General features: G+C 41.8%; 1 protein-coding gene across 7 annotated transcripts in view; it reads right to left on the bottom strand.

Annotated features, from left to right (window-relative positions):
• SLC28A2 (solute carrier family 28 member 2) overlaps positions 1–16,477 on the bottom strand; it is a 35,528-nt gene that overhangs the window by 7,136 nt on the left and 11,915 nt on the right. For 3 of the 7 annotated variants that reach the window (XM_019668664.1, XM_019668663.1, XM_019668666.1), the window contains exons 4-17: positions 16,016–16,107; positions 14,734–14,917; positions 13,228–13,369; positions 12,523–12,636; positions 12,093–12,170; positions 10,928–11,008; positions 10,409–10,489; positions 9,202–9,327; positions 8,989–9,119; positions 8,372–8,540; positions 7,731–7,928; positions 7,054–7,135; positions 5,592–5,690; positions 5,273–5,384 (exon numbers count right to left, since the gene is read on the bottom strand). In XM_019668664.1, coding sequence (XP_019524209.1) covers positions 5,273–5,384; positions 5,592–5,690; positions 7,054–7,135; positions 7,731–7,928; positions 8,372–8,540; positions 8,989–9,119; positions 9,202–9,327; positions 10,409–10,489; positions 10,928–11,008; positions 12,093–12,170; positions 12,523–12,636; positions 13,228–13,369; positions 14,734–14,917; positions 16,016–16,107 — 1,689 coding nt within the window. Of the gene's footprint in view, positions 1–5,272; positions 5,385–5,591; positions 5,691–7,053; positions 7,136–7,730; positions 7,929–8,371; positions 8,541–8,988; positions 9,120–9,201; positions 9,328–10,408; positions 10,490–10,927; positions 11,009–12,092; positions 12,171–12,522; positions 12,637–13,227; positions 13,370–14,733; positions 14,918–16,015; positions 16,108–16,477 lie in introns of those variants that run through there. The other 4 variants (XR_002126878.1, XR_002126877.1, XM_019668665.1 and 1 more) reach the window with 3 other exon arrangements.

The following is a 16,477-nucleotide window of genomic DNA, read 5'->3' as shown; positions in this document are numbered from 1 at the left end:
ATGTTTACTCTTCTTATGTTTTTTTGGAGAAGTTTGAGAAGATTGGTATTAATTCTTGTTTGAATGTTTGGTAGAATTCACCAGTGAACTCATCTGGTCCTGGGCTTTTCTTTTTTGAGAGGTTTTTGATTACTGATTCAATCTCCTTATTAGTAATCAGTCTGTTCAGGCTTTCTACTTCATGATTCAGTCTTGGTAGGTGAATGCTTCTAGAAATTTATGCATTACTTCTAGGTTATCTAATTTGTTGGGATACAATTGTTCATACTACAGTTGACCCTTGAGCAATGCAAGGATTATGGGTGCCAACCTGCTGAGCAGTCAAAAGTCCAGATAAAACTATAGTCAGCCCTATGCATACATGGATTCTCAACCATGGAATTGACCCTTGAACAACTCCAATTTCAACTGCTTGAGTCATTGAACTGCAATCAACTGGAAAAAAAAATCTGTATATAACTCAATCCTCACAGTTCAAACCTGTGTTGTTCAAGGGTCAACTGTAGTTCCCTATGGCCTTTAGCATTTCTGTGTTCAGTTGTAATATCTTAACTTTCATTTCTGGTTTTATTTATTTGATTCTTCTCTCTTTTTCTTATGTTAGCTAAAGGTTTGCTTTTATCTTTTTTAAAAAACAGTTCTTAGTTTCATTGATCTTTTCTATTGTCTTTTTTGTCTTTATTTCATTATTTCTGCTCTGATCTTTGTTATTTCCTTCCTCCTGCTAACTTTGGGCTTAGTTTTTTTTCTAGTTCCTTGAGGTTTTAAATTGTTTATTTGAGACATTTATTTTTTCTTAATGTAGGTGTTGATTGCTATGAACTTCTTTTTTTTTTTTTTTTAAGGTTTTTATTGGGGACTTGCGGGGATGGGAACAGTGCTGGGGAATTGGGGGAAGGGGAACAGACAAGTTGTTGTTGCTTTTTGTTCTTCAGTCTAGTTGTGGAGGATGTTGCTTCACTGGCCCAAGTTGGCACCATCATTGCGCTCTTCCCGGGCGAGGCAGATCAGTCGCTGGCTTTCTGGATGGCCGCTCACTGCGGCTGCTGGCTGCTCACGCTGGCTGCTGGCTACATACGGTAGCCCATGGCAACCCACTGCCACAGGGACTGCAGCCTACGCCGTCGCCGGCGACTCACAGCAGCTCAGCTCCAGGTTGAGCTGTTGTTCAGCATCTTAGCTGTGGAGGGCAGTGTCACTGGCCCTCATATGTGGGATCTGAACCGGGGCCCTCTGGCGTCCCAAGCCAATTCTTAACCATCGCGCCACTCGGCCGGCCCTACTGCTATGAACTTCTTTAACAGAACTGCTTTCACTGAATTCATAAGTTTTGGTATGTTGTGTTTCCATTTTCATTAATCTCAATATTTTGGGGGGGAGGGGGGTTCTAGTTATATTGAAATATAATTGACATATAACATTGTTTAAATATACAGTGTGCAACATAATGATTTGATATATGTATTGAAGTGATTACCACAATAAATTTAATTAACATACATCACCTCACATAGTGACAACTTTATTCCTTGTGATGAGTCAAGATATTTTAAATTTCTCTTTTGATTTTTTTTTTGACCCATTGTTTAGGAGCATGTTGTTTAATCTCCACATATTCGTGAATTTGTGGACAGTTTTTTCTTCTTATTGATTTCTAGTTTCATACCACTGTGGTTGGAAAAGATGCTTGATATGATTTCAACCTTCTTAAATGTATTAAGACTTGTTTTGTTGCCTAACATGATCTATCAGATAATTTTCATGTGTACTTGAGAAGACTGTATTTTCGGGGCATCCAGTATGTGTACAAGCTCCTTTCAGGGAGATACTAGTGTTGGATGGACTGTTCTGTAAATGTATGGTAGGTCCATCTGGTATAACATGTAGTTTAAATCCAATGTTTCCTTGTTGATTTTCTGTCTAGATGATCTATCCATTATATTAAAGGGGAGTATTAAAGTCCCCTACTATTATTGTATTGTTGACTATTTCTCCATTCAGATCTGTTAAGATTTGCTTTATATATTTAGGTGCTGTATGTTGGGTGTATAAATATTTACAGTTGTTATATCCTCTTTATCATTTATAATGACGCTGTTTGTCTTTTGTTACTCTTTTTGGCTTACAGTCTACTTTGTCTGATGTAAGTCTAGCTACTCAAGCTTTCTTTTGGTTTCTATTTCCAAGGCATATCTTTTCCCATCCCTTCACTGTCAGTCTACACTTTCAGTGTTTCCTTGCAGTTGAAGTAAGTTTCTTGTAGGCAGCATATAGCTGGGCTTTATTTTTATCCATTCAGCCACTCTATATCTTTTGACTGGAGAATTTAGTCTATTTATATTTAAAGTAACTATTAATAGGTATGGACTTACTATTGCAATTTAGATCATTGTTTTCTAGCTGTTTTATTATAGTTACTTTGTTTCCCTTCCTCTTTCTTTCTTTTGTTGTGAGCTGATGATTTTTTGTAGTGGTATGATTTGGTTCCTCTCTCTGTCTTTTGTGTATCTATTATAGATATTTGTTTTGTTGTTATCATGAGGCTTACATAAACTATCTTACAGTTATAACAGTCTATTTTAAGCCAATAGCTTAACTTTGAATGCATATAAAAGCTCTACATTTATATACTCCTCCCACATTTTAATGTTTTTTCTGTCATAATTTACATCTTTTTATAATGTGAATCTATTAACAAATTATAGTTGTAATTATTTTTTTAACATTTTTGTCTTTTAATCTTTATACTTGAGTTATAAGAGATTTACCTGCCACCTTTACAATATTAGAGTAGTCTGATTTTAACTATATATTTATCTTTACCAGTGAGTTTTATACTTTCATATGTTTTCATGTTACTAATTAGTGTCTTTTTCTTTCAGCTTGAAGAGCTTCCTTTAACATTCCTTGCAAGACTGGTCTAGTGGTGATGAACTCCTTCAGCTTTTGCTTGTCTGGCAAACTATCTTTTCCAATTCTGAAGGACAACTCTACCAGGTAAAGCATTCTTGGCTGGCAGTTGTTTCTTTTGAATATATCATACCACTCTCTTCTTATCTGCAAGGTGTCTACTGAAAAAATCTGCTAATAGTCTTATGGGCATTCCCTTGTACATAAAAAGTTACTTTAGTCTTGCTGTTTTTAAGATTCTCTTTGTCTTTAACTTTTGACAATTTAGTCATTGTGTGTCTCAGTGTAGGTTTCATTAGTTTCCCAAAGGGGAAGATTGCAGTCAGCACCTGAATACAGGCTAATTAGAAGCTGGACCCTCAGATACCATCTGGGAAAGTATGCAGTCAAACCCCTTTCAGGGAAAAACTGGGAGATGGGTATTTTTGCCTGTTCACTCTGTGCTGAGCCTGGGTGTTTGTGGGGTATTCCTGTACCCGTTTAAAAACTGCATCTTGGTTTGCTATAGTCCTGTAGGTCTCATAATTGCAAGCCCAGTTTACTTTCAGAGCTAGGTGATTTGGGGACCTGTCTTTTGAGTGGCAGCCATAAAAGTTGGAGCATTAGGTGTGTGTACAAGCTCCTTTCAGCAAGCTACTGGCAACTTGGTTTTATTGTTGGAGTGAGCTAGAGGGAAAAAGTGGACTCCAGGGAGGATCATAGTCATCCCTTAAATGCATGCTAATTAGAAGCTGGACCCTCAGGCAATGGCTTGTAAAGTATGCAGTCAATCCCCTTTCAGAGAAAGACTGTGTTTTTGTCTACTCTTTCTGCACTGAGCCCTGGGTCTCCACAGGGAGGACTCATATATACAACTCATTAACAACACCTTTTTTAATCTGCTATAATCCTGTGGGACTCATGAAGGTGACCTGGGGGCTTGTCCCTTGGGCAGCAGCCACAAAAGCTGTGGTACCAGACATGTGTACGAGCTCTTGCCAGAGAGATGCTGATGACCTGGTTTTATCATTGGAGCAAGCCTGAGGGAGAAGGTGGTAGATTCCCCATCGCTTGTTTGGAATCTGGGGAGGATTGCAGTCAGCACTTAGATGTGTGCCAATTAGAAGCTGGACCCCCAGGAAGCAATTTGGACAATATGTAATCAAACCCCTTCTAGGGAAAGACTGGGAGATGGGGATTTTTACTCAGTGCTGTTTACTCTGCCCTGAGCCCTGAGGGAGAGCTGTAGTGAGTGCTCACTGCCTTAAGAGCTGCTTCTTTGCTTGCTATAGTTCTGTGGGACTTGGGAACCCAGGCCCCCTATGCTGTCATAGGTGTTTGGGGAGCCTGTCCCTCGAAGGGGGGATGCTGAAAAGTCGGGCCACTAGATGTGCAGTCCAAACCCTTCACTCCTCTGGGAGAAGCTGAGAGTTGGGAATTCCCTTCGATTGTATGGTGCTGTGCCAGGTGTGGAGTTTATGGTGAGACTGAGTCTTACCCTTTTCTACCCAATTCAGTGTGGGTATTTTCTCAGTTTCCTAATGTGTAGGAGTCACTCAGTTAGCTTCTGGTTCTCTCAGAGGGAATTACTCCAAAGTTTTTAACATTCAGACTTGTCCTCACTAATCCTCCAGCAAATGAAGGGCTACCCCTGTCTAGGTTTCCGCAGCAGTTTCCACTCAGGCGTCTCTGCTCCAGTAACCGTGACTTCCTATATTCACCTGTCTCTCCAATTGTGGGGCAGTGGTTTACCCTGTGTCCTCACCTCCCTTATAAATCCAAGAAGAATTATTGATTTTTCAGCTCGTTTAGTTTTGTTTGTTTTTTTACTTGTTTTTAGAACAGAGGTGGTGACTTCCAAGCTCCTTACATGAGGAGCCAGAAAACTATTATAATGCCCCAGAAATGGGTAAACAAGTTCATTTTTACACTGCCTGAATGCATCATGATTTTATCAGTTCAACTTTATCCTCTCTCAGTGGTCATTTCTGTGCGAAGAAGCCCATAATTTTTTTAGCCACTTAAGACCATTGCCAAATCTTCATCTGTAACCTATCTATATTCCAGTCATAATAAATGCAGTAACGTCTTATCAGGGAAACCACACTTCCATACTTCTCCCCCTGCCCCTCTACTTCTCAGTCTCCCACCAATACAGGTCAAACCTGTCACTTGTCCATACTAAAGATAACACTGAGGATGCATCTAATACGAGAAAAGAACACAGATCTAGTCCACCACAAACACCCATCTTCCTTCTTAAACACTCTATTCAGCATCCACATGATCACCCTCCAGACCTTATTTCTCTCCACTCCCAGATGATTCCTGAGTGGAGGATAGCATACAAGAGAAGGAAGCAGGGATCCTGGGGCTCACTTACCTTTCAAAGAGCCCTCTGCAGCACACATAGGCCTCATAGGTTCTATTGGTGAAACTTGTGTTTAGGAAGGAGACACAGTCAGCTTCAGCTCCCCTGGGGACGTAGAGGATTCCTGGATAAAGGAGACACAGATACTAAGGGGAATATTTCACACGTGTTCCTGAAGGCGTTTAATGATTTGGTGTGAATTGAGAACATTGTAGATTAGGTGCCTTGTCTATGCATCTGTGAGATGGATAGTTAAATCAATATTCTGACAGAGATCTTGTCAGGATCTAGGTAAGTGATTTCTGCCAAGAGACTAAGCTGAGGTACACACCTGCCACACAGGCACTGATAAAGGATACACAGGCCCCTGTGAAGAGGGCACTGATCACAATCTTGGACAAGTCACTCTTCCGGTGGGGTACCATTGATGCTGCAGACAACAAAATAAAATAACTTGATCTCTTTCCCACCAGGCAACGAGTATATCCCATGAATCCCCATTTAGAAGAAGACAGAGGAACAAAACACAGCAGAAGAATTGCATTTTTACCACTAACCACCAGAGGCCGACCAGTGGTACCCTAAGAAGTGTGTATATACATTAGTCCTGAGGGATCATTAACTCAGACATTCCCAGGTCAAGGACGGTGTGTCTGACCCTAACTTCAGTGATTCTGTGAACATACCCAAGATGTATCTGGACCAAGCAAAGCTCTGGGTTGCTCCAGACAGGCATAAATGCTTGGGTGTACACTCATTGATATCTGCACTCTTAAGCTGGGACCAGAATTAGATGGATTGCTTTGAGCCAGAAGGATAAGAAGGTCAACATTCACCTAAGCCTTAGCCACATGATGCACATCCCACTACTAGACGGCAGTCTCACAATCAGACAGTAATCAGGTATCAGAAGTAGAACAAAACAGACAAGTATTTAACAAAAGGGGGAAAAATAAACCGAAAGGAAATTGTTTCACCTTTAAATTGTTCTAATCAGCTACCAAATAAAGCAACTTAACTATTACCCCAGAATATGAGTGCCATAAAAAAATGGATACACTGAGGTGTATTTCTTCTTATACCCTGTTTTTAACTTGGATCTTCTTAAAAGTCTGCTAGTCATTCTCCCTGTCCCTGCCCTCTACAACAACTCCACTATCCTCATATTATTTCCTCCAACCATCATTCAATGTATGAATGAATATATACATATACATATATATATATATGTATATGTATATTCAGCAGTATAACTGTATCTGCATCTGCTTCAAATACTCCTCCCACACCTGGTGATTTGTAGCTTTTAACCCAACACTTCACACCACTTGCTCTGTTTATCTTCCTTATGTGTCTGATACTTTTATTTGTCTTTTGATTCCTTGTGCAACTCCTACTTTTGCAAAGAAAACTGGTGAGCACCCTAATTTCAGAAAGTACCTTTGCTACTGAATTTTTTTTTAATCTTTACTTATATAGGTACTATGCCCATTTAATGGCACAATAATATTGTAATCTTCCTCAAAGGGAAAATAAAAGTAAAATTGGTCTTTGGGGCCTCTAATCGAAAGGAAACAAAGTAAGAGAAGCTGAGGTTGTAAACCCAGCCTGGGCCCCCATGCATAGCCAGGTGGCATGGTTGCCTTAATTCCAAATTAACTACCTCCTGAGAGGCCCCATTTCACATCAGCTTCTCTAATGGTCTCAACTTGTACTGAAGCACCAGGACTACCTACTACAGAAGCTGGGATCTGGCTAGCTGATTGAGTAATTGGGAAAATGAATTAACTCACTCAAGCCTCCCAGTGTGATTCCTATGGAACTAAGATTGGCAAATCCACAAAGTGAAAATGTTGTAATGGTTTCAGCTCTTACCTAGGGAAAACAAAAATAAATAAGTAAACTCAGTCCCAGGTGTGCAGTCATGTAATCATGACAGAAGCTCCATAGATCTTAAAACCCCAATCTTGTCCACACTAAGGAATATGGAACAGATGCTCTGAAAATAATCACTTCCTAAGTTATTATAGGAATAATGATATGGAAACTGCAATGGGCCTTTTTGCCCAACACTCTTCTTATTGAAGCCCATGAATAAGGAGAAGGCCTAGGAATGAAGATAATTGAGAGGGCAGAGAGAGAGAGAGAGAAAAGGTCAATTTATAGCAATTTAAACTTATAAATGAAGAAGGGAACCTTAGACCATCAAAAATAGTGTCCACCCTAGACTGGCCCAACTGTAAAGACTCAACAATTACCTCATAGAGAGAAGTTGGGTCAGAATGTCGGGGGAGAATAGCATACAGACCCCAGGGTAGCTCTGGCACTGGAGCTAAGAAGTGTCCTGTTGTGCTTTCTTCATGGTTAGGCCTGGGACACCGTTAAGGGATCCATGGGTGTGAAACAATCTTTAGTGTAACACTTTCTGTCTGCCCGCAGACAATTTATGCTTTTCTGGATTGTCACTTACAGAAATCCACTGTTTCTTGCCCCCGATCCACTCTTCCATTCCAGAGAGACGTTTGTCCTTGTATTGAGACAGTTGCTGATAGGCCACAAACTCATTTATGAAGAACTTGATCCCCACCATCTCAGCCACCATTGGACAATCTGCCCAGTCTACGCCCATCATGAAAACCATGGGCCTTAGGACATAGGAGCAGATCAACTAGGTGAAAAGAAACAGATATCCCAGGAAAACAAAGAACAAATAACACAGATCAGGACTGAAGGACTTTCCCTGGAGTTTAACTCAGTCTCCTCTACCCTTCTATCCAGGCTCCTTTTAGCTCACTGTGGGTCCAGCAGGCTTGCACAGTGCAAGGACAACTTAAACACACCCTAGAGCAGCGTTTCTCAACCTTCCTAATGCCGCGACCCCTTAATACAGTTCCTCATGTTGTGGTGACCCCCAACCATAAAATTATTTTCGTTGCTACTCTATAACTGTAATTTTGATACTGTTATGAATCGTAATGTAAATATATTTTTGTTTTCCCATGGTCTTAGGTGACCCCTGTGAAAGGATCGTTCGACCCCCAAAGGGGTCGTGACCCACAAGTTGAGAACGGCTGCCCTAGAGGGACAGCCCAACCAATATAATTTTTTTACCTGGAAAGTGAGCCCTTGTATGTCTACAATCTCTCCTAGCCAGGAGAGGGCAGCATTGATGAAGGCTAACACAGCCAGAAAGCCAATCAGGTTGGCTACTACATTAGCAGCAAGGCCTACTGCATCTGTGGCGCCATTGCTGGCAGCTTCGAGAACATTCTTCTCCTTCCTGTAGTTATTGGGCAGAGGAGAAGAATATGGACTACTCTCAGCCCCTCAGAAAAGAGAAATCCCACTTTACCTGTGGTGCAGGCATACAGGAAGAGGGTGCAAGACCAGCTTGAGAGGTGGTGGGGGTTCCTTAGAGACTTTTGGTGGAAATTACACTGAAGCAATATCAGATTTAATTCCCATATAATTGCAGTGACGTCAAGGACAGAGTGTACAGGCATGCAGAAGCTAGAGGCAGGTGGGAGGGTTAAACAATTGAAGAAAATCAACATGATTAGCTAGAAGCAGAGGAAGTAGACAAGAGGGGATATAGAATCATATTATTCCTTCTCCAGGAGACTTGGAACCTCTGCCACCACAGGCACCACTCTTATTTTTATTCCACAAGCATCACCCTCTACATCTGACCTCACCGTCTCCCAAATTATATACCTCATTGGACTCACCCACGGGGCAATTTTACCCCCTCCTTATTCTTGAACTTGGATTCCTCCACCTCTGGATAGACCAGCTTTGACAAGGCAAGAGCAGAAGGGGCAGCCATCACGGAGGCAGAAATCAAGGATGACGGGTCAATCTGTAAAGCCCGAGTTAGGAATCAGTGTCTGCAGAATCCAGACGTGGGCTTACCCAGGAGTAATCAAACAGACTATGCCTACCCCAAAAGATATGAAGGCTCCCATCACAGTGCCTGAAATGGTGGCAAACCCTCCAGTCATCACTGCATGTATTTCAGAGAGCGTCATGTCTGCAAGGTACGGACGGATGAGCAGAGGTGCCTCTGTCTATAAACAAGAAGTGAGTCAGATTCAAGAGGATGCGACTCCCCACCCCAGAGTGCCCACTGCAGCCCCAGGGACACATCCCTCTAGTGTGGGGGCCCTTCCAGCATCAAGATCTGTTCTTAGGCCCTCCTAGCATCTGCCCCACTCTGTCTCTGGCACCTAATCATATCCTGGCTAGCATTGTTCTCATACATGTTTGTTTCATCTATTTAAATTTTATAATGAATAGAAGGGAAATGGTATACCTCTTTTGTGCTCAATGTCTAAAATCATACGTGTCTAAACTCTATCCGGCATCGACCTAAGATAATGTTATTTATCATTTAATGAGTGATAATGATGTGCCTAGTGCTGTACTAGATGCTAGGGATATTAATATGAACAAGGCAACGTTCCTACTCTTAGGAGCTTATAGTCTAGCAGAAGAAACTAAGGTGATTGTGGATAATTTCAGCAAGCTGTGGAGTGCTGTGGTAGAAGTGTGAAAAAGTACTCTGGGAACATCTCAGAAACAGTTAATCAGCCTAGGACCCTGGGAGAGAGAGAGACCTCAACACTCACTCCTTGTCAATTTGATAAGCCATTGTCCCTAACATCGAGCTAGTCAGCCAATAGCCCGCATTGAGCGCCTACTCTATAAAAGTGTATCAAACCAGTATTATGGGGAAGAGCCTTCGTGGGAGCACTGAACAAGGCAAGCTGTTGCCGCCTTAGAGACCCTGGAAAACAAGGCTCACAAGGGAGAAACCAGAACATAGCACAAACATTCTTCATAGCCCCTGAAGGGGGATGAGATGTAGAGCAGGATGTTTCCCTAGATTCCTGTGTAAGAAGTTGGGTTTGATGGCTAAGGGTGTCCCCAGTAAGTATGCCCAGGTAAGTGTTATTACACATGAAGGGGAAAACCAATGAGCTGAGTTTCCTTTGAGCTTCTGAGTTTTCTTTCATCAGCGATTGCCTGCCCATACCGTCTTTGTTTATTTGACTTTTCAGAAGAAAAACATACTTTGCTCAACCTGTTTTCTGCCATACTCTTTGTTCTCCAGAAAAAAAGAAGATCAGGAGGCCTGAGGGTACTTACCATACCCACAAAGATGTTTCCTGCCACAGCTAGGGTCTCTGTGGCTGTGGTGCCCAGGGTGAGTTGCAAAAACCAGGCGATCTAAAGGGATATAAAGCCCTGAACCATTAACATTAGCAAGAATCTTGGAGTGTATCCAGCAAAACCCACTCCTCCATTTTACTGGTAAGGAAACAAAAGCCTAGAGAAGTATAGTGACAAACCCAAAGGTCACAAAGCAAGTTACAAACAAAACCTGGATCAGAACTCGGGACTCTTGGATTCCAGAGCTAGTAGATTAACTCAGTATGAAATGGCAGTCCAGCCCGTTTTCTCTTCCTGCTCTGCCCCTCAGCCCACCGAAAGCCTGGGCCTAACCACCTGATATCAGGCATGCTTGGAAGAGTTTGCCTTTTTACATTGGTTCTAACACTCTAAATTCTACATTATGAGCATTTTTCCAAAGTAAGTGTCATTTTCATGCTTCTTGACAGGTCACAAGATGAAAGCCCGCCTTCTGACTGATGAAGAAGGGCTCACCTTCTGCACGACCCATTGCACAAGGCCCAGGTAGTAGAGAATAGACATCACACAGCCAAAGAAAATGATGACCGGTAAGGCCTGTAATGAGAATGACAGGCAACCAGGGAGCTATTCCAGTCATCCCCACCTTATCCATGCTTTCACTTTCTGCGGTTTCATTTACCCACGGCCAACCACGGTCCAAAAATATTAAGTGGACCATTCTAGAAGTAATTCATACATTTTAAATTGTGTGCCGTTCTGGGTAGTGTGATGGAACCTCCTGCTGTCCTGCTCTGTCCTGCCTGGGACGTGACTCATCCTTTAGTCCAGTGTGTACATGCTGGGTACACTACCTGCCCGCTCATTCGTCACTTAGTAACTGTCCAGGTTATCAAATCATATCGACTGTCGCAGTATCTTAGTGCTTGTGTTCAAGTAACTTATTTTATTTAATGTCCCCAAAGCACAAGAGGAGCGATGCTGGCAATTTGGGTATGCCAAAGAGAAGCCATAAAGTGCGCTTCCTTGAAATGAAAAGGTAAGAGTTCTCAATAAGAAAAAAAAAATCATATGCTGAGGTTGGTTAGATCTACAGTAAGAACAAATCTTCTATCTGTGAAATTGCCTAATTTATAAATTAAACTTTATCACAGATATGTATGTATAGGAAAAAGCATAGTATATACAGGGTTCAGTACTATCTGTGGTTTCAGGCATCCACTAGGGGTCTTGGAACGTATTCCCCATGGGTAAGAGGGGACGACTGTTCATTACATGTGTTCGTGCATGCCATAAATGGACTGTGTTTCAGGCCTCTAAATTAAGCGTGAAGGCTTCCAAGAGCAGCTGATACAGTGTAGATACTCAGTGGCTATGTAAACACAAGCCAGTTTAGGAATAAATTTTAAATGTATCACAAATCTATTATCCCATCAGTACAAAGCCACAAAGAGATGTTTTCTGAGCCTCCCTCTCCCACTCCTATTTTATTCCAATTTCAGTATGATACTGATCAAAAGGCAAGAGATTAACACTCTTTCCTCTGCTAATGGGATCAAATCCTCTTCTTAGGATCAAATTGGTATATAGACTGGCTGATCACTTGGACACACGTTTTCATCCTCTGCTTCACACCTCCTCCCACGCTGACCCTCATTCCTGCCTACAAAACAGATAGGACCTGAAAAGCAAAGACGTCCTTGACCAGCACATCCCCAAAGACAAAACTGGAGCCAGCCACAGTGTAGTTCAGGAAAGTCTGAAAGAAAAGAGAGAGAGAGTGAATAAGAGTGAAGCCAGGGAGGACACAGAGGAAGGTGGGGTCAGCCTCATGCATGGGTAGGTCCTACTGCTGCTACTGAGGCTGGGCTCCCTGTGAGAGCATGGGGGCAGGCTATGTCCCCATGAGCTGCTCATTGAATGACAGAGGACCCAGCAGTTCAGTTCTCTTTATTCATGTGATTAGTTGTACCCCAGTATACTCTCCCCTTCCCACCAGACCTTCTACCACCGTCATTAATAAGACACAGATCAATCTCCACATGCTTTCCCCATATCTCCTTTCTCTAGGGTTCTAAAAAAACAGAGCCCTCACATTCAGTTTCTCATACCTGAACCTGTTCTCCCAGCCATCGAAATGCATTAAATCCAGGATCAGTTCTGATGACCAAAATCCCAAAGACAAACTGAAGACACAGACCCCAAAACACTGCCCTCCAGGACACCTGAGACCAGTAAGAACATATTCCAATGTGAATTCCAAACCCTACTTGCCCATTACCTGGTTGGAGTTTTGAACATGGGTACATGTACTCTGTGTAGAACCAACCTAGGATATTAACAATAAATCTAGGGTAAAATGGATTAAGGAACAGGGGGAAACAGGGCAGTAACATGTAAAGAGCCACAATGCCCATATAGTTTTAAAACTGTGTCTACAGGTTAGATGACACACATACATACATATGAATAAAAGCATCATAAACCAAAACTTTAATACTGTTTACAATGCAAGCTGACTCTCATATTGTATGTTCTTTCTCTCCATTTGTTTTCTTTTGTTCTTTCTTTAACACTGGCCTAGAGCCACAAAATTGATATGAAGGCTCACTAATAGATCACAATCTACAGTTTAAAAATAAGTTGTCTAGGGCCTCTGAGAGCTTTAGAACTTCACTGAGGAGCAAAATTGTCAGAGGCAAATTCCAGAGATTGTTAAGAGCTTACGTCTATGCCTTTGTAATCAATACGTGACACGTGCACTTTGTAATTAGTAACACGTGGCCCTCAGCCCACCACGCATACCCCAAACTCACTGCACTGTGGTGTTTGGAGCAGGTGAAGAGGATGAGAATGAACATGCAGATTCCTGCAAAAGGGATCAGCTGCTCAGGCCTTTGGGCTGTGTCTAGAGCCAGCCACACGATAAGGCCAATCAAGATGACTCCTGCGAACACCCTGAGGAAGGAATGCCAAGATCATGTCATCAGCTCAGTCAATGAATAACAAATAACTAACCTTACCTCTAAAAAACAGAAGTTCATCCAGATCAAAAGTGAAATAACTCAGTAGATTAGACACAGAGACATATCTTGAGAATCATTCACATGGTAGCTTCCTAGCTACCACCTCTCCCAACTCTTTTACTCACAACTCTTTTACTCACAGAATGAAGTTGAAAGAGTCCAACCTGAGAACACAAATCACATGACTTCTTTTCTTCAAGTTTCCACATCAGTAAGATATGGTATAAAGACTCATTCTTTAAGACTGTTCTAGTGAATAACCAAAGTATTTTTTAAAAAGGAGGAAAAGTCTGCATGGTCCCCCATGGATCTCCACCCAATATCCAGCAACTCCAAGGGCAAGAGTAAAAGCTAAGCCACACATCAACTACTTATGGTCTATGGTCCCTTGATGTACCAAACGTGCTTTATCAACACACAGACTGGCTTCCTCATGTCTGAGTGTTGGAGTCAATTCAATTCAAGGGAAAAGAGTTGGAAGGGAGCTCACATATCAGAACAAAAAGAAGAGCACGTTGTCCATTGAGATCAGGAACAATAGTGACAATAAAAAGCATTACACGTCAGGATTGAATTGTGGAGCTATTCTCACTGTGAACTCATCTCACTTAAAGTCAATGAAAAGGGGCTTCCAGAATCTACCCTGCTAACAATTAGAGTCCTTTTAGCTTTGTCTCCTCAGTGTCAAATACATCAGTGATCCAAAATTTAGGTTGCAGTTTGGCCTGTTTCTACAAATTATTGCTGCTGCAGATATTCTTAACACCTATTTTCTGCACCTCTATTGGAAAAAAAGCAAAAAAGAGGAACTTTATAGAGAATCTGGAAGTTATTCTGTCACCCCGCGCCTGTGAGCATAGGACACATGGATACCATAGTCAGTTAAATGAGCTGTGGCTACTGTTGAATCCAGCTTTGAATACACTGTACCGTAAGTTTGCTCATTAAATTCTTAGGAATTGTAAAAGACACCAGTGGGCGCAGGAAGCCTGGAGGACTAGAGGGGGGAAAGCATAAAAAGAATCACGGAACTAAGGGAGACAAATATGACCACCAAATCAATTTGATAGCTTAATGAAATAGACTGAAACTCTTCTCTGAAACTTAACCCCTCCCACCCCTAGCAATGTTGAGACACGAGGCTACAAGAAACTGGACAGAAGTCCAGTGCTCAGAGGCCTGTTGCCATTTGCTCTCTGAGCCTTGGTTTTGAAAGCCACAGGAGAAAGAGGGAAGCAGACTGGGGTTTGGGACAAGTTTGGGGACCAGGTATATTGAGATCCTTGTCTTACTCACCATTTCATCCAAACATTTAGGCGGGAGTTTTTAAAGGGCTTCAGACATCTTGTTAATGTTTTACCAATGAAACCTTTCAGAAGGCGATGAACCAGAACCAAGAGCACCAAACAGGTGAGGACAAATAAGGCCAGTGCTCTCTGGAAATCCAAGATGCAAGCTGCCAAGAAGTAGGCAGTATAAGCTGAAAGGAGAAGGTGTAGAGTAAGGATCAAGTCAGAGTTCCCCAGTGGTGAATGAAACTCTAGTCATGACTGTCTGGGCCCGAAAGCAAGAAAAACCCTCCAGCGACCTTGCCAACCAGCCCCAGTTGTCAGACTGAGCTGCAGTTCTCAAGGCCAAGTTAGATGGCTAACTGTTTTCTTCTTGAAGATTCCCAAGGAATAGTTTGAATATGGCATTTTTTCACTTGTCTTGAATGAAATATCTTCTATTTTATCCGATATCCTTTTCTGTCCCTGGGAGTAGATTTGATCAGACCCACCATTAGACTCTTCAAAAGTCATCTTTTTCTTAAAACTTTATAACCCCAGTCATTTTAGCCTTTCCTCTTGAGCAAAATCCCATAAACAAGGCTACTACTAGGAAATACTACAGGTCCTCAAATACCATCATTTCATTCAATATTGGTCGTATCATTAATTGATGAGATGCCTAGGAACGTAACTCATTTACATTAATGAGCCTATCATAAAATTGGTTTCATTATATGTTGTTTCGTTTAAAGTTTCAGGGCCTATCGAGGACGTTAAGTGAGGACTCATGGTACAGTCATATGGTCCTCATCCCATGGCTCTTTGACTCCCCCCAAAATATAATTGTGTTGTCATCATCCCAGCCACCTCTAATATTGACGTCAAAGTTCTATATATCACTGACAGTGTATTTTAAATAGAGGTTTCTGATTTTTTAAAATATTTTATATCTTTAATCTTACTAGTAAGCCAGCAAATAAGGAATGTATACCACAAGCTTCTCCTGTAAAGACTACAAGAGCCATGCCCTGCAAATCAAGACACTAAAATAGAGACAAGCCCCAATTCCCTGAAATACTATCAAACAGTACAGTTTTGAAAAATACTTTATTCTCAGATTTTACTTATTCCTAGAAGTGCAATTCAATAAATTACAGTTCACCTACCAGTAATGAAGACCTATATAGCATATAACCCTTTAGATCAGTTTGTGGATAAATCTGCTTTCTGTCTAGAAGTCGTCTTGACACAGCATCATATTCCTAAAATGATGTGTCTCTCACTTCCAGGGATTTTTAGTACCTCACCCAAACACAGCAGACCCAACAGGATCTTCTTGAACAAGCCGGCATGTGTTTTGCAGAAACTTCTTGCCCTGGTGAAAGGTTGTAGGCTCTTCCTGGTAAGAACCCAAAAATTAAGATACCAAAGTTACTCCATCCCATTTGTATCAATTCCCACAACTTAGATTACCTGGCCAGAGGGAGAACTTTCTCTTAATCAATGAGGAAAATTATTCAGCAGAGGGACGTTAGGGAGTGTTCCAGCAATGCCAACAAGGCCAATGGGCAGCAGGTCAGAATAAGCCTACCCTACCTGGATTAGCAATGTCCTCAGTATCTCCTACCACATAGTGGACCCTGGTCACATCAGGGACAGACTCCTGGGACCTACTACTTCCCTGTTCCCCAGGGACAAGGGATTGCTCAGCTTCCAGATTCAGAAAAGGGAATTTTCTTCTGAGATGCAGCTTTGACCATTCCTCCCTA

Source organism: Hipposideros armiger, unplaced genomic scaffold (assembly GCF_001890085.2).
Source record: "Hipposideros armiger isolate ML-2016 unplaced genomic scaffold, ASM189008v1 scaffold_531, whole genome shotgun sequence".
NCBI classification, from domain to species: Eukaryota; Metazoa; Chordata; class Mammalia; order Chiroptera; family Hipposideridae; genus Hipposideros; species Hipposideros armiger.
The sequence above is the reverse complement of the archived record's forward strand: the minus strand, read 5'-3'. Positions and strand labels throughout refer to the sequence as shown.